This window comes from Silurus aristotelis, assembly GCF_946808225.1.
Source record: "Silurus aristotelis genome assembly, chromosome: 29".
In the NCBI taxonomy this organism is placed as follows: domain Eukaryota; kingdom Metazoa; phylum Chordata; class Actinopteri; order Siluriformes; family Siluridae; genus Silurus; species Silurus aristotelis.
Window position 1 is genome coordinate 5503670 of NC_139602.1, and position 26580 is coordinate 5530249.

The 26580-nt window shown below is 41.0% G+C and overlaps 3 protein-coding genes across 4 annotated transcripts in view; 2 read left to right on the plus strand and 1 right to left on the minus strand.

Annotated features, from left to right (window-relative positions):
* The window catches only part of LOC310722600 (uncharacterized protein), a 1041764-nt gene that overhangs the window by 425902 nt on the left and 589282 nt on the right, over positions 1–26580 (plus strand). The gene's annotated exons all lie outside the window — the stretch shown is intronic.
* hadhaa (hydroxyacyl-CoA dehydrogenase trifunctional multienzyme complex subunit alpha a) lies at positions 77–14893 on the plus strand. Of its 2 annotated transcripts, XM_083535050.1 has the most exons (22): positions 77–386; positions 1164–1317; positions 1715–1995; positions 2055–2324; positions 2410–2480; positions 2701–2834; positions 3094–3232; positions 3456–3575; positions 4181–4283; positions 4460–4582; positions 4730–4848; positions 5360–5416; positions 6172–6281; positions 6975–7109; positions 9982–10153; positions 10335–10421; positions 11121–11261; positions 11376–11444; positions 11570–11765; positions 11857–11971; positions 12459–12604; positions 14239–14893. In XM_083535050.1, the coding sequence occupies exons 5-22, from the start codon at positions 2460–2462 to the stop codon at positions 14382–14384; spliced, it is 2133 nt and encodes a 710-aa protein (XP_083391176.1). In that variant the 5' UTR covers positions 77–386; positions 1164–1317; positions 1715–1995; positions 2055–2324; positions 2410–2459; the 3' UTR covers positions 14385–14893. The 2 variants fall into 2 exon arrangements, with proteins under 2 accessions (XP_083391176.1, XP_083391175.1); XM_083535049.1 differs by lacking the exons at positions 1164–1317; positions 1715–1995 and having other exon boundaries at positions 89–218; positions 2283–2324.
* Positions 15976–26580, minus strand: part of gareml (GRB2 associated, regulator of MAPK1-like) — a 26272-nt gene continuing 15667 nt past the window's right edge. The window contains exons 3-6 of the mRNA XM_083535041.1: positions 26576–26580; positions 20877–21986; positions 19179–19345; positions 15976–18202 (exon numbers count right to left, since the gene is read on the minus strand). The exon at positions 26576–26580 is cut by the window's right edge and continues 126 nt beyond it. Coding sequence (XP_083391167.1) covers positions 17473–18202; positions 19179–19345; positions 20877–21986; positions 26576–26580 — 2012 coding nt within the window. The 3' untranslated portion in view covers positions 15976–17472. The remainder of the gene's footprint in view (positions 18203–19178; positions 19346–20876; positions 21987–26575) is intronic.

The window sequence follows — 26580 nt, forward strand, 5'->3', positions numbered from 1 at the left end:
TGTATAAAATAATGAGTTTAAAAAACAGGCGCTTGTGTAAGGCGGTTTAGGTCGTGTCCGCGCCTGACGTTAAATCCGCCGGGTTAGGTTGTCTCGCGCATCTTTCATTTCCGGGCCTGGAGGTTGTTGGGGTCTCGTGTTTGTAACCGCGATGGCGAGCGTCCGTGCAGCTGGAGCTTTGTGCAGACTGATGGCGAGCAGATACTCACACTTCTCAGGTGAGTGAGGAATCAGAGCCCCGCGATGACTTTGCATGAGTCGAATGAATACTGGAGAAACGTGACCACCGATCCGGTGTGTGCGTGTGACAGCGCGCGCGAACTTTCACCCACTTTCACACGGAAGTTCGAGTAAGGTTAAAGGATCAATGCGTATGAATGAAACGCGTATAGAATGTGTTTATGATGTGACCTTGAAGCATCTGAGAGTTTCTATAGTGAACTATATCGCTATACATGTCATTAGTTTCTATAGTGAACTATATCGCTATACATGTCATTAGTTTCTATAGTGAACTATATCGCTATACATGTCATTAGTTTCTATAGTGAACTATATCGCTATACATGTCAGATTAGAGTTTCTATAGTGAACTATATCACTATACATGTCAGATTAGAGTTTCTATAGTGAACTATATCGCTATACATGTCAGATTAGAGTTTCTATAGTGAACTATATCGCTATACATGTCAGATTAGAGTTTCTATAGTGAACTATATCGCTATACATGTCAGATTAGAGTTTCTATAGTGAACTATATCGCTATACATGTCAGATTAGAGTTTCTATAGTGAACTATATCACTATACATGTCAGATTAGAGTTTCTATAGTGAACTATATCACTATACATGTCAGATTAGAGTTTCTATAGTGAACTATATCGCTATACATGTCAGATTAGAGTTTCTATAGTGAACTATATCGCTATACATGTCAGATTAGAGTTTCTATAGTGAACTATATCACTATACATGTCAGATTAGAGTTTCTATAGTGAACTATATCACTATACATGTCAGATTAGAGTTTCTATAGTGAACTATATCGCTATACATGTCAGATTAGAGTTTCTATAGTGAACTATATCGCTATACATGTCAGATTAGAGTTTCTATAGTGAACTATATCGCTATACATGTCAGATTAGAGTTTCTATAGTGAACTATATCACTATACATGTCAGATTAGAGTTTCTATAGTGAACTATATCGCTATACATGTCAGATTAGAGTTTCTATAGTGAACTATATCACTATACATGTCAGATTAGAGTTTCTATAGTGAACTATATCACTATACATGTCAGATTAGAGTTTCTATAGTGAACTATATCACTACCGTATTTTTCAGTCTATAAGCCGCTACTTTTTTCCCCACGTTTTGAACCCCGTGGCTTAAACAAAGAAGCGGCTTATTTATGAATTATTCCTGGGTTTTTTCCGGTTTCACAAACTTCAAGCCACAAAACTGGACATATTCCTCGTCTTGAACACACGCAATAATAGCGGAAAAATGCAGTGCCAGGCTATTCCCAAAATACCGCTATGCTCCTAAAGGAAGCGCAACATATTTCACCCGTTACACCGTGTGTAACGTGTCTTTCGTTAAAGCCTGTGTAAAGTACATTAGTGTTTAAAAATAAAAATATTTATAAAATTAAATTTATATGGGTGCGCTTTATAGTCCGGAAATTACGGTACATGTCATAGATTGGAGAAGAATATGATTTACAGTATAAACCGTAGCCTCTTGTTTTTTATTTAAATGTGTATATATTTGTACCTTTTCATGCACCTGTTCTGTATATTCGAATGTAAAAACCTAATGTTATTGCCACGTTGTTTGTATGTGGCTGATTGCTTAATAAAGGAAGGAGAAAAAACTGTGACATCACAGTGAATCAGCCTCGTGCTTAAAAGGCCGGAATCTGAGCAGCAGCAGACATACGACGTTGTTTAACCTTCAAACAGCAGCTGACTGACTGACAACCATCACACACACACACACACACACACACACACACACACACACACACACACACACACACACACACACACACACACACACATTCCTGTACCATGTTTTTACTGACACGCTGGGGCGAGTACAATCTTCTGATCCGCACACAGCATACAACCTTCCTTACATTTTGGAATTCAGTGCCCCCTATATGCTCTATAGCAAATGTTCCATCATAATAACGTGAATGCTCTTGTGTAATTGAAATAACCTGCGCGAGTATTATTTTTGCTAATTCTGTGTGTTTGTGTGTTTTAGGACATGGAAGGCGTAACCTCTCTGCGTTAGCAGGTTCATTAGGTAACCAGCACATGATCATGATGCAGTGTTACATTGTTTTGTTTTTGTTTTTTGTAATCTCTTTTTTTGCGTGTGTTGTCTCCAGCTCGCAGTCATGTTAATTACGAGATTAAGGATAACGTGGCTGTGGTGAGGATGAACGATCCAAACTCCAAGGTGTGTGTGTGTTCACCTCGTTGTTTTATGCTTAGAGACCTGCAGGAACGAGACGTTTCACACTTTCTATTGAGGTGAACTGGAAGGTATTTGGGGTATTTGTTAAAGGGTTAAATAGGAAAGTGTGTGTGTGTGTGTGTGTGTGTGTGTGTGTGTGTGTGTGTGTGTGTGTGTGTGTGTGTGTGTGTGTGTGTGTGTGTGTGTGTGTGTGTGTTTACAGGTAAACACGTTGTCGAAGCAGATGCAAGCTGAACTGTCCGAGGTGATGGGAGAGATTTGGGGAAACGGAGCGGTGAAGAGTGCTGTGCTCATCTCCTCCAAACCGGGCTGCTTCATCGCAGGGGCTGATATCAAGTACACACACACACACACACTTTCCTATTGAAACACTTACAAATGTGCATACAGACAAACATGTACACACTTATATATACACATGATCTCACACACCAGCACTTGTTCAGATAACAAAATTTTACTCACACACACACACACACACACACACACCAGTCAGCCATGTGTAGGCCTTTCTGTCAGTTGTATTATTTTATTTATTTTTTTAAATTCTGGATTGTGTGCGAGTCTGTGATTGGGGTCTCTCTTTGTCTCTCAGCATGATCAAGGCCTGTACAAGTGCAGAGGAAGTGACATCACTGTCACGAGAAGGACAGAAGATGTTCGAGAAGATTGAGAAGTCCCCCATCCCCATTGTTGCTGCCATTAACGGCTCCTGTCTGGGCGGCGGTCTGGAGGTGAGAGTTAAAGGAGCCAATCGGAGCTTTACGTTCATTAATCATGGTGTGAATTCTGAATTCTGATTGGTCAGGAGTTGTCTGTTAAATTAATAGTAGTGGACGTTTATATTGATGCACTGTTTTATTAATTTTTTCTGGCTGTTTTTGGATTTGACACTGTTGGGCCACTGTAGTTACAATTTCCCCCTTTTTCTTTATTATTTTTTTTATTTTTGTCTAGTTTGCCATTGCGTGTCAGTACCGAGTGGCCACTAAGAGTAAGAAGACGGTTCTGGGCACGCCGGAGGTGATGCTGGGGCTCCTGCCTGGAGCTGGAGGAACTCAGCGACTCCCCAAGATGGTGAGACTCTTTTAGACACCTCATATCACACCAAATACTTCAGTTACTCTGTACAGATGATAGAGTGCCCCTAAGGCTGTGCCCTTAATGTTAAGAGACTGCTTAAAGATCTGTAATGTTTCTTTACAAATTGCAGAGTGTGTTTACATGTAAATTTGTGCTGTGAACTCGAAAGGATTTATTTGGAAAGATAAATAGCTGCTTTTAAAAATCTATGTACACTTTATTGCCAAAAGTATTGGGTCACCTAGTCATAATTATCGTATGTCCTTTTTGAGCATCACATTCTACATTCAGTCCCAATTTGCTTTTATAATTCCCTCTGCTCTTCTTGGAAGAGGTTCCACTAGATTTTGTGGAGATTTTTGCTCATTCAGCCACAAAGGTGTTCGATAGGGTTTAGATTAAAGCTCTAAAGCAGGAGATCTTCCACTCTAACCCATGCAGAGCAGATCTTTATGGAGTTTGCTTTGTGCAACTTGTCACAAGCAGATTATTTATTGTAAATTGTAGCAGAAACGTTTTGCCTGCTGAAGGTTTAGTGTGAACGAGGCTTTACTCGGGTGCTGAGGTCCGACATTGACGTGGATCTCTTTCTCCTTGAGGTGGGACTTCCTGCTGCATTTGACATGATGTTGACGGGGAGGAACATCCGAGCAGACAAGGCCAAGAAGATGGGGCTCATCCACCAAGTCATCGATCCACTGGGTACCTCCTCCTGGAATTTATTATAGTCCATTTTTTTTTTTTACTCACAGTTTGTGCTGTTTTAATGTGTGTGTGTGTGTGTGTGTGTGTGTGTGTGTGTGTGTGTGTGTGTGTGTGTGTGTGTGTGTGTGTGTGTGTGTGTGTGTGTGTGTGTGTGTGTGTGTGTGTGTGTGTAGGTCCAGGACTGAAGAGCCCAGAGGACGTCACTATCGACTATCTGGAGAAAGTGGCTGTGGATGTTGCTAAAGATCTCGCTAATAAGAAGATCACAGTGGAGAAGAAGAAAGGCTTAATGCAAAGTAACACTCATGCACTCTCCCTCACACTCTCATGCTCATTCAGAATCTCACACACACACACACTCCACTCACATAATTTGTTTTAAAAGTTCCTTGGATATAAGCAGTTTTGGATTGTGTGTGTGTGTGTGTGTGTGCGCACCACAGAGCTGCAGGATTCAGTGATGGGAATAGCTTTTGTAAGGAAACAGATCTACAACATGGTCACTAATAAAGTCATGAAACAAACTAAAGGCCTTTATCCAGCACCGCTAAAGATCATAGAGGTACTCACTCTCTCTCTCTCTCTCTCTCTCTCTCTCTCTCTCTCTCTCTCAGGAATGTTTCAAACATACCAATAAGTCATATATTTATGTCTGATTTTGAAATTATTTTTAGTTACATGGTGCTCTAATGAAAAAAAGTAAAGTTCTGTAAATTAGAGATAAAATATTTAATTCTAAATAAATTTAAAAATCACATTTCTGAGAAATTTTATGTTTGGATCGTCAGCGTGTGACGTCGTTATGGATTCGTAGCAGTTGCGTCCCAGTGAACTCGCACACACGTCTTTATTTGAACTAATAGAATTAAATAGTGTATTGAATTTCGAGATTTAGAAATGTATTTATTTATTTTGCTTTTGTTCTGAGAAATAAGTAGAAATTCGAAAATTCACTTTCCTGATGTAAAAAAAACAAAACCCCTGGCCTTGTTATAATGTGTAAAAGCATGGCTTAGTACTGTGTGTGTGTGTGTGTGTGTGTGTGTGTGTGTGTGTGTGTGTGTGTGTGTTAGTGTGTGCAGACAGGAATAGAAGATGGTTCAGTTGCCGGGTTCCAGAAAGAGTGTGAGGTCAGTATTGTTATTTATCTGAATGTTCTTTGTGTCATTTAATGATGGTTAATGAATGTACACATTCATTTAAAGAAAAACCTTCACACTTTTTCAAGAAAAATTAGTTTTAATTGTCCAATTAAAAAATTATAATTGAATTTCAATAAAATCCAGATTGTAATTAGCCAGGATGCTAATTTATTACATTTAGAGTAATTTATCACGATACTATTTCGCATAATTATACTAGAGGTCGATCGATTAATTGGTTTTGGCGATTAATCTGCACCGATATTTAATTGCTGCATTGTTATTTATTCATTTCCTTTTTTCCCCCTACTATCTTCTAACAGTCAACCTCTAATAATCAATATAATCATTGGTTTATACGTTAAAGGCTTTATCGAATAAACCAGTGTTTATTTTATAATCCTATATTTATTCTAATCTAAAAAATATAAAATGTTTCTGATTAAACAATTTTGTATATTTAATGCATTTTCCAATATGCCAAAAAATCCCTTTTCTTATATTTTAAACAATTCAGTATAAAGTATATTGTACACATTTTTCTACAAAACCTACATTTTATATTTCTATATATTTTTAGTTTGTATTGTATTTTTAAAACCTTTTATTTATACATTTTGTAATTGGTTTTATAGCATTTTTAAAGGTTCTCTATACAAGCCGAATGCGGTGTTTTGTCTCGTACTCTTATAATAAATAAAATGAATCCTAATTTCTGATTTCTCCGATTTTTATTAAATTAGAACTTCGGAAAGTTGGCGATGACGCCGGAGTCGCAAGGCCTTATTGGTTTGTACCAGGGTCAGGTGACCTGTAAGAAGAATAATTTCGGAAAACCAGAGAGAGAAGTGAAGTGAGTACAAAGTGCCCAACGCTGAGGGATCACTGATGTGATATGTAGAGTATCTCACAAAAGTCACCCCTCGCATTTCAGGGAACATTTTAGGATCTTCTCAAAAGACAAAAGTATATAAATGAAAATTGTTTGACTGGCAACTAAAGTGAGTACACCCTTATTGAACGTGTCAAAACTGTGTCCAAAGTGTGAATATTGTGTGTGAGCACATTATCTATCACTGCTTTAATCCTCCTGGGTATGGAATTCACCAGAGCTGCACAGGTTGTTGCTGGGATCCTTTTCCACTCCTCCATAATGAAATCATGGAGCTGCTGGATGTCAGACACATGGCGTGTCCCCACCTTCAGCTTGAGGCCCACTGGTGCTCAATAGGGTTCTGGTCTCATGTTGGAGAACTGCTAAAGAGAGGCATCATGTTTTGCTCCAGAATGTTACAGTACATATTGGAATCATGTACCAGCAGCACTCATGCAGCCCCAGACCATGATGCTGCCACCACCATGCTTGACTGTAGGCGCTGTAACACAGCATTTTCTCTGTACTTTTTTTTTACCAGGGAGCTCCACACATGCTGGACACCATGTGTCCATTGAGAAGATACTAAAATGATGGCTAATATTTGAGGGGAATAATTATTTATCTTCATTCAGGATGGATTTCTACAAGTGTGTGTGTGTGATTTCTCAGGACCCTGGCGATCCTGGGGGCAGGGCTTATGGGGGCAGGTATTGCCCAGGTAACTGTGGATAAGAGTGTGGCGACAATCCTGAAGGACACAGCGCTGGAGGGACTGTCCAGAGGACAACAGCAGGTCTACAATGGGTGAGGACAATACCCACGTTCATGGGAAGTAGTAGCTCAGTGGTTAAGGCTCTGGGTTACTAATGAAAGTCGGGGGGGGGGGCTGGGTTGCTGCCACTCATGGGGCCCTTTAGCAAGGCCCTTAACCTTCAGTGCTTCAGGGTTGCTGTATCATAGCTGACACTGTGCTCTGACCCCAGCATTGCTGGGATATGTGGAGAGAATTTTTACTGTGCTGTAAAGAGTATGTGACAAGTGTAAAAAAAAACCACTTTGACCATCAGAGGGAGACAAAGCTTTTTTTTTTTAAGCCCATGTGAGCATTTGATTTTCATGTACTGTATGAGAGCTGTAGTAACATTACAGATCCACCAGTGTGCAGTGATTCGCTTTTATTATATACGTTTTAGTCGCATGCTCATAAACAGTATATTATGGTGAAAATTTTATCAATAATTACAATAAATTTATTGCATTTCGGCAGACATTTATCTACTTCATATGACTGAGCAGCTTTGGGGTTAACGGGCTCAGCGGCACAGGAGTGGCAGCCTGGTGTGGCTGGGATTTAAACTTAGGACCTTTTGAAACCAAAGTCCTTTGTCTTAACCACTAAGCTACATCGGATAGTGTACAGCCGATTGCTTACTAGTGTGTACGTTCTGCACTGGCGTGAGTAATCATAACTCTTCCAGAGCAGCAGGTGGCAGTAGTCTGCTTTCGGCATCTAAACAGGTTTTCCTAAGAGCTAGAACTGTGAACATACAGCACATAAACATAAAGCAAGCAGCGTATACACCTGCTGCCAACATTACTAACGGATTTGTGTAGCTTTTTTTTTACCCACGACTGCTAAGTTGCAGATGGCACTGGCATTGTCGCCCTTTGGTTGTCTTCTTGTGGATTAGAGGTTGACTAATAGTGGATTTTACCGATTGCGATATCTCGGTTGGATTGTATTTGCCGATAACCGATTATTTAACTGATTTTTTTCAACCAGTTTTTGAAATGAATACTGTTTTAAAAAAAAAAAAATAGTAAAATAGTACTGCACTTTATTAAAAAAAAAAAGGTAGTGAATCATGAAATGTTAATGAAAACAATGTGACTATTATATTGTAATTAATAAATCTATTATGTTAATAAATAGAATATAGGGCACTCCGTGCAGCACGCAGACTCATGCACAAACAAAACGGCATGTGCCTCAGTGATTCGCCTCTAGAGGCCGCTCTTGTAATGACAACTGGTCGGAAAACCTAACAGCATGGATTTTTGCAAGATAGTCGATTGTTCCGGTAATCGAACAGTATCGATTAATCAGTTCACCCCTATGGTGGATAAAGAATAAAAGAAACGAATGAGGAGAAACTGCACTTTTTGTTTGTTTAACCTTTATTTTTACAGGCAAGTCATTAAGAACAGGTTCTTATTTACAATGGCGGCCTGACAAGTGGTATAACCACTTAGGGAAAGGGGAGTAGGGCTAAAATAAATACAAAACATAAAAAAAATACATACAAAATTAACAATTACATAAATACATTTTAAAACAAAATTATGTAGAAAAACAACTGCATATATCCGTGGACAAATATGATATCATATTTTTAAAGGTTGAAATTGGAATGAATTTATCCAGTTTGAGGGTATTTTGCACAGCATTCCAGTCGTGATTAAAGATGCAAGACCAAATGCAGAGTTGGTTTTAGGAATGCTTAATTGAAGACGAAGTGAGGCCCGGGTGTTATATGTGACAGGCTTTAGCTGCAGCAAGTGACCTAAGTAAGGAGTTGAGTGGCCGAGAAGGGTCTTATAAATGAACGTGAACCAGTGAATTTTACGGCGATTGTGAAGGGAGGGCCAGTTAACAGATGAATATAAAGCACAGTGGTGTGTATTGAAAGGAGCATTTGTGGCAAACCTGATAGCAGAATGGTAAAGAGCATCAAGTTTTGATAGGGTGGACTTACAAGCAACCCTATATAGTGTCTCCATACATGGGTAGAATGGTCATTTGAATGAGAATAAGTTTGGCAGAAGTGGTGAAGGAAGAGCGGTTTTTGTAAAAGAAACCAAGCTTGGCTTTGACCTTAGATTGCAGCTTTGATATGTGGATAGAGAAAGAAAGTGAAGTTTCCAACCAGATGCCCAAGTAGTTATAAGCAGTGACTTGTTCTAAAATATCCCCCTTGCAGGTGGCGGTGTTAAGGGCAGGAGGAGGCGTAGTACCCCTACGGCAAAACCACATGCTTTTTGTTTTTCGAGATATTGAGAGTGAGTTTGAGTTGTGTAAAAGACTGCTGTAGTTGGTGAAAGCTATGTTGCAGGGTAGCTTGAACAGCATCAGGGGAGGGACCTATGGCATAAAGGATTGTATCATCGGCATATAAGTGAATAAGTGAATTACCAACTGCCTGGGAAATGTTATTAATATAAATTGAGAAGTGTGAGACCAAGGATGGAGCCTTGTGGGACACCCCTGGTGACCGGGAGAGAATGGGAGAAAAGGTTTTCAAATCTTACACACAAACCAGTAGGCCACTAAACCAGTAGGCCGGTGTTTGCAGAGATTTCTCTTTACTCTGTCTGGTTTTATCTCGTGTGCACATTTGCTGAGTTGAATAGCCAATTTGAGTTCCCGATGGCTGACCGATGGTTTGGCGTGTCCATAAGCCCAGTGGGAGGAGTCAGACCAAGTTTAGCCCCTCCCACCTAGGTGGAGACAACTTTGTTCATTATCATAAGAGTCACTGGATCAGGTTTGACTCACTTTGAGTTTCTGTGATCTGTTTGAATATTAATTTTCTCACCACAGTTTTACCTCCTTTCTTTCTTTCTTTCTTTCTTTCTTTCTTTCTTTCTTTCTTTCTTTCTTTCTTTCTATTCTCAGGCTGAACGATAAGGTGAAGAAGAGGAGCATAACCCCGTTTGAGAGAGACTCTACTCTCTCGTTCCTGACCTCGCAGGTGGACTACACCGGCTTTGACAAGGCTGACATGGTTATCGAGGCCGTGTTCGAGGATCTGGCCATCAAACACAAAGTGCTGAAGGAAGTGGAAGCTGTAAGTAATTCTAACAAGTACACACACACACACACACACACAATGTTTACACACATCACACTGCTATTTTCCACTTGTTAATTGGTTGTCAAATTAACTGGTTGTAAATGGTCCTAATGAAATAATGCATTGTGTGTGTATATATGTGTGTGTGTGTGTGTGTGTGTGTGTGTGTACACAGGTGACCCCTCCGCACTGCATCTTTGCCTCCAACACTTCAGCGTTGCCCATCCGAGACATCGCCGCTGTCAGCAAGAGACCTGAGAAGGTGAATTATAAAAAAAAATTCAAAATAAAAATCTAAAACAACAAAAGTAACAATATAATAATGAGCAAAAACAAATATAATCTTATAATAATTGAAAGTGTGCGCGCGTGTGTGTGTGTGTATATATATATATATATATATATATATATATATATATATATATATATATATATATATATATATATATATGATTTGTTAGAATAAATGTAATCTTTTTTTATTGTTTATATGTAAATTTCACCATGTAAATTTCAAAATGCAATTATTCTTTATGAAATATTTTCAGATGTATTGACTAGAAGTGGACTGATGGTGGATTTTAATGATACCGATGGATTGGATCGTACTTGCCAATAAACGATGACTCAACCGATGTTTTGGGGTTTTTAAAAACAATTTTATGGGTACTGGATAAAAAAATAAAAAATAAAAAACGTAAAATAGTACTTTATTACAAAAATAAACAGTACTGAATCATGAAAATGAGCTAAATGGAAAAATATTAATAATTCTAATCAATAGTTAGGAAAGTGGGTTATTCAGTGATTCACCTCTAGAGGCCGCTTTAGTACTGTATAACACAACCTGAAAAAAAACATCGGATTAGATGGATTTTTGCTGATACTTCCAGCAATCAACCATCTGCAAAACCGATGAATCAGTCGACCTCTAATGGTTACACTTGAACCTGTGTTGTAGGTGATCGGGATGCACTATTTCTCTCCGGTGGATAAGATGCAGTTGTTGGAGATCATCACCACTGACAAAACGTCAAAAGACACTACAGCATCGGCTGTCGCGCTCGGCCTTAAGCAGGGAAAAGTAATCGTCGTGGTCAAGGTGAGTGTGTGTGAGATTACATGATGGTGTATGAACTCTCTAAACAGGCAGTATACTGTCTAATGCGTCAATTTTGGGTATGTAAAGAATGTCTTTCTGTCTGTCTAACTACAGGATGGTCCAGGATTCTACACGACTCGTTGTCTGGCTCCAACCCTCGCAGAGGCGATCAGAGTGCTGCAGGTGTGTAAGCATCAGTTAAGGTCAGGTTATTTCCTGATCAAAGGAGTGGATGAATATCATTGTCTAGAATCTTACACCGTCACCCGTGTTAACTCTGCCCCATTTTTCCACCCTCCGTGCCCCAGGAAGGGGTAGGGCCAAAGAAGCTTGATGACTTGACGAAAGGTTTTGGGTTTCCCGTTGGTGTGGCAACCCTGGTGGACGAGGTCGGTGTGGACGTAGCGGCTCATGTGGCAGAGGATCTCGGGAAGGCATTTGGGTCCCGTTTCGGAGGCGGAAACGTGGAGGTGCTGAAGACCATGGTGCAGAAAGGCTTCATCGGTACAAGAGCATCACGGAGGAAAGAAATGAGTATCATACTACGATTAAATAATCTGGTTTAATTGTGTGTGTCCCTGTTATTCATGTCTAGGTCGGAAGTCAGGGAAGGGCTGTTATGTGTACGCCGCCAAATCTAAGGATAAGCAGCTGAACTCAGGAACTGAAGAGATTCTGGAGAAGTTCAAACTGGTGGCACCATCTGCTGTGTAAGAGCCCCACCACACACACACACACGCAAACCAGGACAGTGTAGGAAGCAGACATTTAAAAACCTGGTCATGGCACCATGGAGTTACTGTTAATTATTTTCCAATATCAGCATACCCTAGAGAGTTTTATACCTTGTACATGACATCAATTAATAAAGGGCATTTAAAGGTACTTATCTTTTTATGTTTCATGTTGTTAGAGCCTAGTGTTTAAAAAAAAAAAAAAGTACATTAATAGAAGCACCATGACTGTAAAGTTGCAATTATTAAAACTTTGTCACCACCTTCTGGCCCCTCGGAATCCAGACTGCAACAACATTTGGAGCACTCTTTGGCTTTCTAGAACCTTCCTGATGTGATGTGCCCTGATATAATTCTATTTCTATTATTAATTATTGCTATAATTCCACAGAGGACTGTTTTACCACAATTATTACAGTTTAAGCCGAATGCTGAGAGAACAATGCTTTGTGTGTGTGTGTAGGTCTGGAGATGAGGACATACAGTATCGGCTTGTGTCCCGATTCGTGAACGAGGCAGTCCTGTGTCTGCAGGAGGGAATTCTGCCTGATCCAGTACAGGGAGACATCGGAGCCGTGTTTGGACTGGGTTTCCCACCCTGTCTGGGAGGTAAACACACACACTTTTTATATATATATATATATTACACACACACACACAGTCAAACCCACTTATCTTGACCTCGGTTAACTCGCCAACCCTATTAAGTCGACGTTTTTGAAGTGGAACCGACAAATTCGGGCTTTGTCTTAGCATTTTCTCATCAGTTATGTCGATTCTCGGTTATGTCGCCGAACCCTAATATCTCGAGCACAAGGGGGGGCAAATTTGCCACTTAACGTCGGTTATCTCGATCGGCACTGTGCAGCCGCAGAAGAACTCGCGGAAGTGATGGGAAAATCAAGCCTTACAGATGCTACAGGTGTAGGATACTTTTCAGAGCTGTGTGTCAGAGTAAAATGACTCGAGAATGTAGTTTTGACACTGGTTAGCTTTTTGTAAAAACGACCTACACACCACACGTTTTTAGTGATTTTGTGAGCGATCTTTGTGTTGGAGAATATAATAAAGGTTTGTATCGAGAATCGACGGTGGTTTGTTTTGTATACTGCTGTTAGTTGGTGTGCACAACCGTTTTCAGACCTCTCCAATGATGTTCAATTGGGCTCTGGCTGGGCCACTCAAGGACATTGAGTCATCCCGTAGCCACTCCTTTGTTATCTTATCTATGTGTTTGAAAGTCGTTGTCCTGTTTGAAGATGAACGGTCACCCCAGTCTGTGGTCCAGAGCTCTCTGGAGCATTTTTTTATCAGACGTCTCTTCATTGCTGCATTCATCTTTTCCTCGATCCTAACCAGTCTCCCAGTTCCTGCTGCTGAGAACATCCCCATAGCATAATGCTGCCACCACCATGCTTCACTGTAGGGATGGTATTGGCCAGGTGATGAGCGGTGCCTGGTTTCTTCCAGACGTGACGCTTGGCATTCAGGCCAAAGAGATCAATCTTTGTTTCTCATGGTTTGAGAGTCCTTAAGGTGTCTCGTCAGGTGATTGGTGGAGTGCAGCAGAGATGTTCTGGAAGATTCTCCTCTCTCCACAGGGAAACGCTGGCACTCTTTCAGAGTGACCATTAGGTTCTTGGTCAACCTCCTTGACTAAGGAACTTCCCACGATCCCTTGGCCGGGTGGCTCAACTCCACTAGGAAGTGTCCTGGTGGTTTCTTCCATTTATGAATTATTTAAGGCCTCTGTGCTCATTGGGACCTTCAATGCTGCAGAAATTTTTCTGTGCCTCGATACAATCCTGTCTCGGAGGTCTACAGACAATTCCTTATACTTCATGGCTTGGGTTGTGCTCCGACATGCACTGTAACTGTGGGACCTCCATATAGACATGCGTGTGTCTTTATAATCATGTCCAATCAACTGAATTGACCACAGGTTGACTTTATTAAAGTTGTAAAAACATCTACAGGAGGATCAGTGAAAACAAAATGCACTGGAGCTTAATTTTGAGTTTCAAGGCAAAGGCTGTGGATATTTGTGTACACGTGAATAACTTTTGTTTGTATTTTTATTTTTATGAATTTGCAAACACACTTTCCCGTTGTCATTGAGGTATTGTTTATAGAATTCTGAGGAAAATGATGACTTTTGGAAAAAGGCTGTAACAAAACAAATGTCAACTTGTATTAATCAGACCCACACTTTTTTCCACTTTAATGCCAGTGTTGTTTTCCAGGTCCTTTCCGCTTCGTGGACTTGTTCGGAGCTGATAAGCTTGTTCAGAAGATGAGGCGTTATGAAGAGGCGTATGGAAACCAGTTCACCCCCTGCCAGCTCCTCCTCGATTACGCCAAGGACCCCAGCAAGAAGTTCCACAAGTGAACCTCAGTGTACAAAGCTTCGTAGATGTACATCAGCCATGCACCCTTTCATCCTGAGGAGGAACTCTAGACAGTGGTGCTTAAAAGCCCAGGAACCTTTTAGAAATTTCCGAATGATTGTTATGAAGCATCAGTGCCAGGAGTAATTGTAGATCGAGAGAACCCAGTGAAACAAACGAGACCTGGCCATTTATTTATAGAGGTAAATTGTCCAATTAACCGTCATTTCAGTTGAAGACTAGCGTACATTGGGAAGCTAATTCCTGCCTCCACTTAAACTTGGCCGTTTTATATTTTGGTTTGTTTTCATACGTGACTATCTTCGAACTGCCATTTCACCTGACAATTCATCAAATGATTGTAATATTTGTGATTTTCGATTTGTAGCATAGCCGTACCTGCGACGAAGCTAAAGAAAAAACGCATCGTGATGGTTTATATAAAATCGCTCACACTTTGCTAAATAATTTTCTTTTTGTCTTTCTCTCTGAATAAAAATCATGTCTCTGACTTTTTGCGTGACTCGGGAAACACGTCTTTCTCACGTGTGAGTATTTAATAAGGATTTAATTTAGCAATAAATACAGGCAAAAGTGGTTCATCAGAGCTCCAGTTAATTCACCCGAAAAATTTAGCTAGCAGCTAACTCTGAACTAGCTAGTAAAATCTCACTAGTTAGCATCAAGTGAGAAATTCAAAATAAATATTTCTTTAGAAATCAATGGGGTTATATGTGAAATGTGTGTTCATGCAAAAGAACTTCCTTCTTCTTTTCAGTGAGCTTCTTCATATGAATCTAGCGTCATGTAGCCAGGAAACCAGGCCTATTGTTGAGGTTTGGGTGATTTTTTTTTTTTTTTTTCTTTAAATCACATTTGAATACAAAAATTATTAACCAGTGAAAGTTTTGAGGATCATTATTTAGAAACGACTCTTTATTGATGGCTGGTACTGAATTTCGCATTATTTTCCCATGTCGTTTTAACCCCAGACAAATTTTCTTGCAATGAAGCCAGCGGATTTCACATTTTGGTGGGAAAGTTAAGCAAAGATGAGTAAACACACACATATAATAAACATACCATTTGTAAAGATTACACAGGGATTGTGTTGTTCTAAAAACGTCCATCCAACTTCTATTCCTTGACTAATCCGTAAGTACGAGTGTGTTTTGGTGTAAAACGTGTACTGAAATGTTCACTGCTGAAACCCCATCATTACACAGCTACTTGTCTCTCACACACATACACCACATTCGAACACAAAAAGCTGTGTTTAGTAAGCATTTAATTACTGTCACCTAATTACAGTGTTCACACTCTTTTTTTTTTAATCCCCACACACATTTATCTCAAGCTAAGCAATCACTAAAGCCATGGTTTTATGTTAGTGTATGATTTCTTTGGGGGCACCAAATATGTTGCTCTTGTGAGGACATTTTGCTGGTCCCCATAAGGAGAACTTACTTTTAGGTTAGGGTTCTATTTAGGTGCAGTCTCATTAATTAGTTGTGTAATGTCATTGGAAAGTCCTGATAAGTTTAGACGTCATAAAGACCTCATCTTTTAGAATGAATCACAGCAGGAACACTGTTCTACGACTCGAGTGACTTTAATCAACAATCCATCAATAATCAATCAGTTGAAGTCGAGGTCAGTTTGTGATGCAGCAGTGACTCTACTCAAAAAAATAAAATAGTAATATGTGTGGGTTAGTAAACTCAGACTCTATACTCGGGGCCCTAAAACACTGCTACAGAGCCTTAATTGTTCATAGACGTGGCGACAATCATCCGCAACCCATCATTTAACGACGGTTCTACAGTCTACACGCGCAACAAAATCACGACAGAGATGAATCAAAGACAGTTGAAAGACAAACACAGTTGTCGCATTTCGGGTTAAAAAAAAAAGTTTCCTTAAAATATAGCAGAATTATCCTTTATTCCTTTTATATCCATTATAGTTCAAGCTAAAGGCACCTCATTCTGAGCAGTGTGTTATCACCTCTGTGACCGGCAATGTAAAGAAAAAAAAATAAATTATAAACCAGATCATCTCTAAGTAGTCCTTTAGTCCTTAGTGGATGAGTTGTCGTTGTTTTTTTTTTTAAAGAGGTGTAATTTTCAGAGGGTCCCCAGAAACAGTCTGTGCAGGAGTGGAGTTTAGAGATAATCCCTTAAAGAAGCTCTGTACTGAGAGTGGTATTTATTTAAATATATAAAATCTTTCTTTTCAAAGCCAGCACACACACACACACACACCGAGGTTTATACTTACTTTGACTTTCTCACACACAGACACGCATACACTGATACGATTCAGTAGTCTGATACGGTTCAGCAGCTGAACTCTAAATGATCTATCTCCGTAAAATAAATCAGCATGAGTGTGGCATGAACGTGTGCATCTATTCATTTTAACACACACATACACACGATTATGCTATTACTATTCAATATTAGGCACATTACCAACAAAGGAACCTTTCTCAAGAACTCAAGAACTTTGAGAGCTCTGAGTTTATATCCTATAATAGATCATCCTTTACAGACCATTACTGGACCAATACTGCAATTTGATGTTTGTCCACTAGGAGTACCTGTTCTGGGACCCTGGAACCTTTCGTCAGGAACTATGGCACTTAACACTTTATTCCACGTGAACATCTTCCAAAAACTGAGAAATCCTTTCAGTTTAGCAAGTTAACAATAGTGATATTTTTTTCATAGAGAGGTACCTTATATCAGGAGCTTGTATGTTTTTTCCTGCACAGATATGTTAATGAACTCAAGATGATTCATTTTCACTTGCTGATTTTAGTTCCTGGAACATTTAATTTCTATTCCATAGACCAGGAAGAGTTGTACTGCCGTTATTTTCACCCAACAACCAATCTGTTCTGCAGTGTTTAACAGATACTCATGTTGGAACTGTTCAGAGACCCGTTTTATGCCTCAGAAGGTAAAGGAACCTCTGTGGAAACCAACCTTCATTTTGAATGTACCATCAGTATCAGTATATTGTTCATAGAATGCATGTGTGTGTGTCTGTCTGTGTGTGTCCGTGTGTGTCTGTCTGTCTAAAGGCTCATATCTTGGGTCTCCAGCCCTTGATGAACTGCATGATCTTTTTGACCTGCAGTTTGGTAAGGCTGAAGTCTTCAGACAGGATTTCCTCAGTTAGTTGGGTAAATATCGACCCATCAATCCTCTCTCGGCTGAACAGACCAATCACATCATCCGCCAGCCCGATGAAGCGTAGGCAGGATGACACCTCTTCCACCGAGAGCCAGCACAGATCTGCTGGGGGTCGCCATGACAACCCGGCTCCACCTTCCGCGCCCCTCACTGTGGAAGTCACAGACGGTTCCTCCTCTAAGCTTTTTAACGGTCTGGGTGGAGGAACCGGGCTTGTTTCCTGATTGGCTTGAGGCTCCTGAGGAGTGCTGCTAATGAGGTCAGACATCAGACTGGGGGATTTCCGGCCCGTGGCAAGCCAATCAGATGAGGCATGCCCTGGATTGGCAAAAGGGTTCAGAGCGCCAAATGGGGCAAAGCGGTTCTGCGCAGCCGGGCGTGGTCGGGGACAGGTCGAGTAGTTTTTGTGGGCAGAGTCTGTGCTAAGGAGGGGCGTGTTTAGAATGTTGGAAGTGAAAACGCCGCCAGTGCGGGGGTGTGACCAGCAGGCCTGTGCAGTCTGGTTAGGGTCTGGTGATACTGAGGGGTCTGAGGTAACACAATCAGCCCATGTGCAAGGATAACAGTAGAGGGAGTAGGAGTCTGGAGAGGGAGAATTGCTGCCACTGCGAGGAGCAGAGCTGGGGGAAAATAAAGAGATAAAGAATATAAAAACACATTGATATTTGTATAAAATTGATGATAAATCTGTTGGATGAGGAATCAAGGGATAGACCAGTATCTAAATTTAGGAGTGGACCAATAGAATCGAGAATTATCTACGGGACTAAGCAGGGAGTGTGCCAGCTAATGGAACAAGAAATTGTCTAGGAGGTGGACTATTGTATAGTCTTTATGAACATGTATGGATTAGGGTGGAATAGGGGTTTAAATAGTGTAAGGCTTAGATAAAGACTTGAAGGACAGAATATAGGTTAAGGTTAAGGATGGAGTAGAGGATAAGATAGAGGTGAATTCAGGATTTGCTGGGGGCTGATTTATGGACAGACTTAAGGAATAGACAAAGGGTTAAAATGAGGGATTGGCTTGTGGTGGAGCTTTAGAATGGACTAGAGTATGATCTGAGGATAGAATAGAGATTGAGCTAATGGACAGAATAAACTATGAGCTAGAGGACAGATTTAGGGGTTAAATTGACAGATAAAACAAATAAACTGGTGTTGGAGTAGAGGGTAAGCTGGAAGATAGACTAAAGATTAAGCTTGAAGATGAACTACATGTTAGGATAGAGATGGACTAGAGGATGAGCTGGGGAGAGACAAGGGTTTAAGATGGAGGGTGGGCTAAGGGTGAAGCTGGATCATGGACTAGAGAACAATCTGAGGTAAATTAAGGAGCTGAGAAATGGAATCGAGAAAAAGCTGGGGGTGGACTAGCAATTGAATTGGCAGCTGAAATAGAGGATGAGCTGGGTATGGTCTACAAGATTAGCTAGGTGATGGACTAGCCGTTTAGCTGGTTGATTAGCTTGGTGCTGAGCTGAATGAGGGAGAAATAGACTAAAGGATGATATAAAGGATGGAAAAAGGGATGAGATACCACCCTTAGAACAGGTACATGAATGTATAAACCATAATAATGTATGTGAGTAGTTACCTCTCCTGCAGGCCTGAGGAATAATAAGACACATTTGGACTGTGTGCATTGACAGCCTGAGCTTTAAGAAAACGTGGTGGCACTGGAGGACTGGGGGTTGGGCCTCCAACATTAGCACAGCGAGGTGGAACCGGAGGAGCATTCAAAAACCGACACTCCTCCTTCACCTAGCAGGGAAAACTCAGATTAGTTTCTACGTACATGCGTTGAAATATCGGTGCACGGCAGCTTTCAATGTACTTTCAATGAGATGCATTCAATTAATCTGTTGAGGCAATTACCATCTTTTTTATTTTTTGCTGAACTTTTTGGAGACAATCTTGGCCTTTATATTTAGCAGAGTCTGATTTAGCGTTCTATCTGTTTAATTGTATACAGTGTGATTTAATACTGTACAAATGGTTCGAGCTTGTAATTTATTGTCACTTCTTAAGCATAACCTTTGCACAGTCAAACAAAATGCTGTGTGTGAGTGTGTAGGTGGGTGGTACAGTGTCACATTGCTGTCTCGTCCCCCTGGAAACCCTATTTCATAACTCACTGAAGAAATGAATAACAGATGGCCATTAACGCAAAACAGTACAGGAAAAAGTGGCTCCTGGGTTTGATTTTCTCAAGGCTCTTGTGATTTTTGTTCAGTCAGGCAAACACATATAGTGATATAGTGTTTGGGGTTTGGCTCACATGGATCAGGAGTCCTGTGACGTCTGTTAATCTAAATAATATCTGTCCGCATTTCCTTCTCAGCCTTCTGAGCAAGCTGCCTTCCTGTCCAGATCCACCAGGGAGTTTTGTGTGTATGTGTCTGTATGTGTGTGTTTTGGTTAACTAAATTACAGGGCCAGAGCAGAAAATTTGCGTGGGAGCATACAGGAGAAGGGAAAGAGTAGAGAGCGAAAGAGAGAAAAGGCAAGACAGGGCATAGAAAGGCAATAATTTCAGTTGTCAGAGCTGTAATCGCTTCTATAGAGCTGATGATACAGTAAAGTTTCAATAGCGATGTTTTGTGTGTGTGTGTGTTTGTGTGTGTGTGTGTGTTCGTGCTCACTTCCCGTAAATGTGGACCCATTACTCGGCCTGTAAAAGCTGTATCAATTATTTAGTTCTTGGTTCAGATCTGTGCGGCTTTACGGCCCTTTAGAGATCCTGGAGTACTGTAGAGGAACATACGTGACCCCGTATATGTGTGTGGAAGTGTACGTATGTGTGTGTGTCCCAGAAGCCTTGACCTGTGTTCAAGTAATCTGCTGGCATCCAATATTGACTTCTTCGATAAAAAGAATGGCAGAGAGACGATTAGAAAAGTGCAAAGGGAATAGGAAAAAGAGAGAAGCAGCGCACTCATAGACGTATCTTAAACCTTGTGTAAGGAGAGCTATTGATTAATGAATAAAGCCCCAAATCTGCCCAAGCGAAGCTTCGGCTAACAGCTTAATCATCTTTACTATGGCTGATGAGCAGCGCTGGGGCTTTAAATCCTCACGTAATGTTAATTGTTTGTATTGTAACAAGTGGAAACGGGGTACGCAAACCTTTCCTCTTTACCAGGTTATCTGTGATATCAGATACACGTTTGACACAAACAACGTTTTAAAAATAAAGCGCTGACATTAAATAGTAATTAGTGGTTTGAGAAGTCACACACAATGACCATGACTCCTGGATTGTGACTAATGACCCAGAAAGGTTGTTACTCACAGCTTCTGATTTGGGCGGAACAGGGGGTGGAGTCGGTACTCGTCCTGCCTCCATCTGCACCATTGCAATATGAGTGGAGCCCACAGTCCCATCCAAAGAGGAGGTTGAATGGAAGGATATGAGGTTGTGCTCAGCCTTCACTGTGCTTTCAGGAACCTCTGCATAGCTTCCGCCGCTCTGATTGGTCCAAAGCTCTTCGTACGGGATCTCCTGTGCCTCTGTGGGCCAATCAGGGGTGACATACTCTCTCTCTTCCCCTTCGCTCACACCCTCTCGCTCTCCCTCACCACCAGGGGGAGTTTGTGTTTCTCCCAGTGAGTCCCTGGAGCCTGGAGTTGGTGCGGGTGTGATGGCTCCGCCCCCATACACACACAGTGAGAGTCTTTGTGGCGAGAATACGGGATACACTCGTATCCTTCGTGGGCTCACACACTCCTCAGTCAGGTCTACCTTGACCTCCCGCACGGCCCGGGAATAATCGTCCGGGTCGAAGGTTTCCTGGCAGCGCAGCGCACTCAGCAGCACCGCCCGCTGGTAGACAGGGTCATCACGTAGTAAGCCATCGGGCAGCGTGAAGCGCGGCATGTCATTAAGCAAGAGGAAGTGCGACGCCGTCACTTCCTGCTTGCGCAGGACGCAGCAGAGCACGACGGTTCGGCTGACGATGGCGAGCAGCTTGTAGCGCTGGCCCTGGCGAATGGTGTGCTGGTCATAGCGGCTGCGAGGTGGAGGTGGTGGTTGCGGTGGTACCGCTACATTGACAGGCAGCCGTACACGTTCGATGATGGTGCGTAGGGTGTGCTCGCCTGCCTGCATGCGCAGCTCCAGTGGCGAGCGGGTGCAGAAACGACCCCGGCACTGCAGGGGCAACCGCACACTCTCCCTCGTCCGCTGGTTCAGGCAGATCAAACAGGGCAGCTTGGTGCGGGTGGGACGTCCTGAAGCCCCGCTTACTCTGCCAAGCCGGCGCAACAACGCCGCCAGCCGCGATTTCTCGCGAGCAGACTGGACGCAGAGCAGCTCGGCCCGGCCCATCGGCGTCAGCTCATCTCCCGCCTGCAGGGAAAAATTATACACCTCACTGTCCTCGCTGAACTCACCTGAAACCACCTACACAGAGAGAAAGAGAGAGGGATAATGAGTAATAAAGAACAAAAATAAAGGTAAAGAGAAAAAGATTTCGTTATATGTGTATATTATGAGTACTTTGATCACGCGATCATTTAAAATGAATTGGAAATCAACCAATAGAATATCACTGGATTTATCAAAGGTACACCCACTCATCCTCATATCTGCTTTAAGATTATTGTCTAATGTACAACAGTTTTACACTTCAGTTTCCATCAAGGAACAGTTGACAACCTCAACATTTGGAGTCAGCTAGATGAGAATGGGTTCCATTTTGATTCTGGTTTCTTTCTAAGGTTTCTTCCTCATATCAGCTCCGGGAGTTTTTCTGTGGCACTGTCGCCACTGGTTTGCTCATTAGGGATATACCTAAACACTAATTTATACATTTACAATTCACATCCATACTCTTTATCTCTGTAAAGCTGCTTTTGGACATTGTCCATTGTTTAAAAATAATTTTATTTTGTGTTGTTAGTTTTATGCTGGTAGCCCAGTGGGTAAGATGTTGGACTTGTGTCCGGAAGGTCACGTGTTCAAATCCCAGCACCACAAACTGTCACTGCTGGCTGCTGGATTAAGGCCCTTAGCTTTCAATTGCTCAGATGTATAACTGAGATTAATGTAAATCGCCCTGGATAAGGGTGTCTGCCAAATGCTGTAAATGTAATTTAATATTATATTGTTCTAATCACACATTCATCCAAATGTCATTTGAAAGTTGTGTAAAACAGCCCAATTTTACCAAAATACATACAAATGCAAACAAATTTACACACAAGCATAACAAGTAACTGTAGACCAAACGTTAAGCCACGCCCCCTACCTTAGTGTGACATCAAAGTGTGTGCCGAGAATGGGAATGAGTGTTTTACATGGAGTTACATAGAGATTGTTGTTGCAACAGCAGGTCACAAATTAGACATGTAAATGTGAGGAACTACCAATGTATGCAGTATTTAGTAATAATTGGACAATATATATACACTGGCGATCAAAATTAGAGAACAATTTATAAACAATAGAACAATTCTGAAATAATGTCATCTTCACTGCTCAACAGTTGAAGGAGTTTTTGTCCTGTCTATACAAAAGGATGACCCTATCAGCCATAGCAAGACAAGTTGGTCGTTCCAAATCTGTGATTTCAAGAATATTAAATCTTTACAACATCACAAACTCATTTAGGTCCGCCAAGAAGGCTGGTCGTCCACGGAAGACAAATACAAGAGAGGACAGGATACTGCGGAGGATCTCAATGGGCAATTGTTTCCACACTGCAGCTGGAATTGCTCACCAGTTCAGCGCTGAACATGTTAAGGATCTGTCTTGTCATACAGTGTCTCGACGTTTAAGAGCATTTGAACTGAAAGCCCACTCTGCAGTGACCAAAACTCTCATTAGCAGAAAGAATCAAAAGTCTATACTAAGCTTTGCTGAGGAGCATGTTGTGTGGACAGAGGAGAACTAGTCCAAAGTTCACTTCAGTGATGAAAGCAAGTTTAATTTATTTGGGTCCGATGGGAAACATTATGTTCGGCAACAAACTGGAAAAAGACTGAACCCAAAGTGTGTAAAGAAGTCAGTGAAAAGTGGAGGAGGAAGTGTCATGGTTTGGGGCATGTTTTCTGCAGCAGGAGTTGGGCCTCTTATACAGCTACATGGCAGAGTGAATGCAAATGTTTATCAGAACCTTCAACAACATATGGTTCCTTCCCTGCGTTCATCACCCAATCAGCCCGCAGTGTTCATGCAGGACAACGCTCCATGTCACACAGCAAAACGGGTAAAGCAGTTCCTTGAAACTGAAATCTCAACCCAATAGAGAACCTCTGGAAAATCCTTGGTGACAAAGTTATGGCCAAGAAACCCACTACAGTCACCGAACTGTGGAGGAGACTGGAAGAAGAGTGGACCAAAATCACACCAGAGCAGTGTGATAGACTAGTGCTGTCCTGTGGCCGCAGATGTGCTGAATTCATTCAGAGCAGAGGCCTGTACACTTCCTACTAATTGCTGACTGTTGTGACCTTCAGAAAATATTGTTGTAATCTTTTTCCATGCTACAGTCATTGTTGTTCTCTAATTTTGATCAGTGTGTTTTCTGCAAAATAATGTTTTTTTTTGGAAATGCCTTAGTTATTTTGTGGAAAAGGTGTTCTGGTAGCATTGTATAAACAGGACAAAAACTCCTTCAACTGTTGAGCAGTGAAGATGACATTATTTCAGAATTGCTCAATTGTTTATAAATTGTTCTCTAATTTTGATTGCCAGTGTATATACAGTGGAACCTTGATATTCGTGACCTTGACACTCGCGAGTAACTCGCGGAAAATATAATAGTTTGCGAGAAGAAAACAGATTATGAACTAATAAATTATATAAAAATGTTAGAAAAACTATTTTATTATTATATTATTCATTTAAAGTAATAAATAAAACATTTATGACAAATAATTCACAGTTTGTGTTGAGTTTACAGTACAGTACATGTACAATTCCCCTTAAAAAAGGAACCATTCAAAGATGAGAGCCGAAGAACGTAATAGAACGTAACCCCCACGAGTATCGAGGTTGCACTGTATATAGTCTAGACGACTGGGTCAGAGGGTCTCCAAAACTGCAGCTCTTGTGGGATGTTCCCGGTCTGCAGTGGTCAGTATTTATCAAAAGTGGTCCAAGGAAGGATTAGTGGTGAACCGGTGACAGGGTCGTGGGCAGCCGAGGCTCATTGATGGGGAGCGAAGGCTGGTCTGTGTGGTCATATCCAACAGATGAGCTCCTGTAGCGCAAACTGCTGAAGAAGTCCATGCTGTTAATGCTCGATTGGTTGTTTTGGCAGTTTTGGCTGAATTACCGCTGCGAAAATGACCTTTTTCTCCTCAACAGTAAGTAATCTTTGGGCCCAAGCTTATCGTGGCACTTAGCAGAGATATGATTCGGCAATATATTTAGCCACACTCAATTAAAATACATCTGAAACCTAATTATAGGCCATAAAGTTTAGATTGCTGGTAAACAGAAAATGCAGTAGCAGCCATTATTGTACAGACACGGAGACAGGCCTGGGGAAGGCACACACACACACACAAACAATTACAGTAGTTATAAATAACGACTGGCTGAAATGTGTCTGCATGTGGAGAGTTCTCAACCCCATTTATCAAGTGAAGAGTTCGAACTAGAGGAAAGAGGACAAACATGACCTGACACACACACACACAGTAAATGTCAGCCCTGTGAGGGTATGCGGTTTGGGAACGTGGATGTTTACTTTTTTTTTTTAAACACACACACACACACACACACACACACACACACACACACACACACACACACACACAGTCTTTCAGTAATCACTAGTTATACATTTTATCTATTGTGAGCCTCTGTCTAGCGCTGGAACTCCAACAAAGCAACTACAAATCAAAGCTCTCACGCTTAACAAAGTGAAATTTGAAAGTGCATATAAAGTAGACACTGTTAGCAAAGCTGCTTATAAACACAGTGGGGTTGGCTATAGCTAGCTGCATAGCTAGTGGAACTAATAGCTAGCTTATCGACTGTAGCAAAAAAATCTGAATCATTCGATAAACATGATCAATTCAACCAAATTGAAAAAAAGCACCAGAAAGTCTTTTTATACTGCATGTGTGAACAATAGAAATAAATATGCACATCTTACAGCTAATCTGTATTTGGCAGCAATTGTATCAGACGCTGACATTTAGGAGTAATCTGGATATCTGAAACTGTGAATCATCAAACTTTCCCTCAGACGCCACTGTTTTGTTTCCACCATAAACCCTCATAATGGTGGCACAGGGTCATCATTATTAAAATAAAATAAAATATCTGCACATCTGGAATCCTAACTGTCAACAGTAGCTTACCAAAATGTGAGGTCAACTTGATTACTCAACACTAAAAACCACATGATGACATTTTGATAATATACCAAGAAGTATTTACATGTATAGAAACAGTCTTCTTTCGACTACTCCCATTAGTGGTCTCCACAGCAGATCATCCGTCTCCATACCCCTCTGTTCTCTACATCTGCCTCTTTCAACCTAACTACCTGCATGTCTTCCATAAACCTCCTCCTTGGTCTTCCTCTTTACCTCCTTCCTGGTGGCTCCATCCTCAGCATTCTCCTACTGATATACCTCATGTGCCTCCTTGCACATGTCCAAACCATCTCAATCTCAGCTTGTCTCCAAAATGTCTTACATGCGCGGTCTCTCTAATATACTCATTTTTAATCCTGTCCATCGTCATCACTCCCAACGAAAACCTCAACATCTTCGGCTCTGCTACCTCCAGCACCACCAACATTGCAGGGCTCAGCACAGTCCTATAAACTTTTCCTTTCACTCATGCAGATACTCTTCTATCACAGTAGAGAAACAGTCTATTTCACTAAATAAATAGTGCTGAACAAAAATCTTAAAAATAAAACGTTGAATGAAAATATTGTCCATATGCCGATTTAACATATTTTGATTGCATAGAAATCTAATAGAATAAAATATAATAACATAATTAAGTAAAGATACCATCCATACCTTCA

Excerpts from the sequence above, each read along its gene's own strand:
- hadhaa (XM_083535049.1), top strand. The coding sequence starts at position 152 with ATGGCGAGCGTCCGTGCAGCTGGAGCTTTGTGCAGACTGATGGCGAGC. Across the intron at positions 4,583-4,729 it reads GAAGAAAGGCTTAATGCAAA|AGCTGCAGGATTCAGTGATG; the intron begins GTAACACTCATG and ends TGCGCACCACAG. Across the intron at positions 12,605-14,238 it reads TTTCCCACCCTGTCTGGGAG|GTCCTTTCCGCTTCGTGGAC; the intron begins GTAAACACACAC and ends GTTGTTTTCCAG.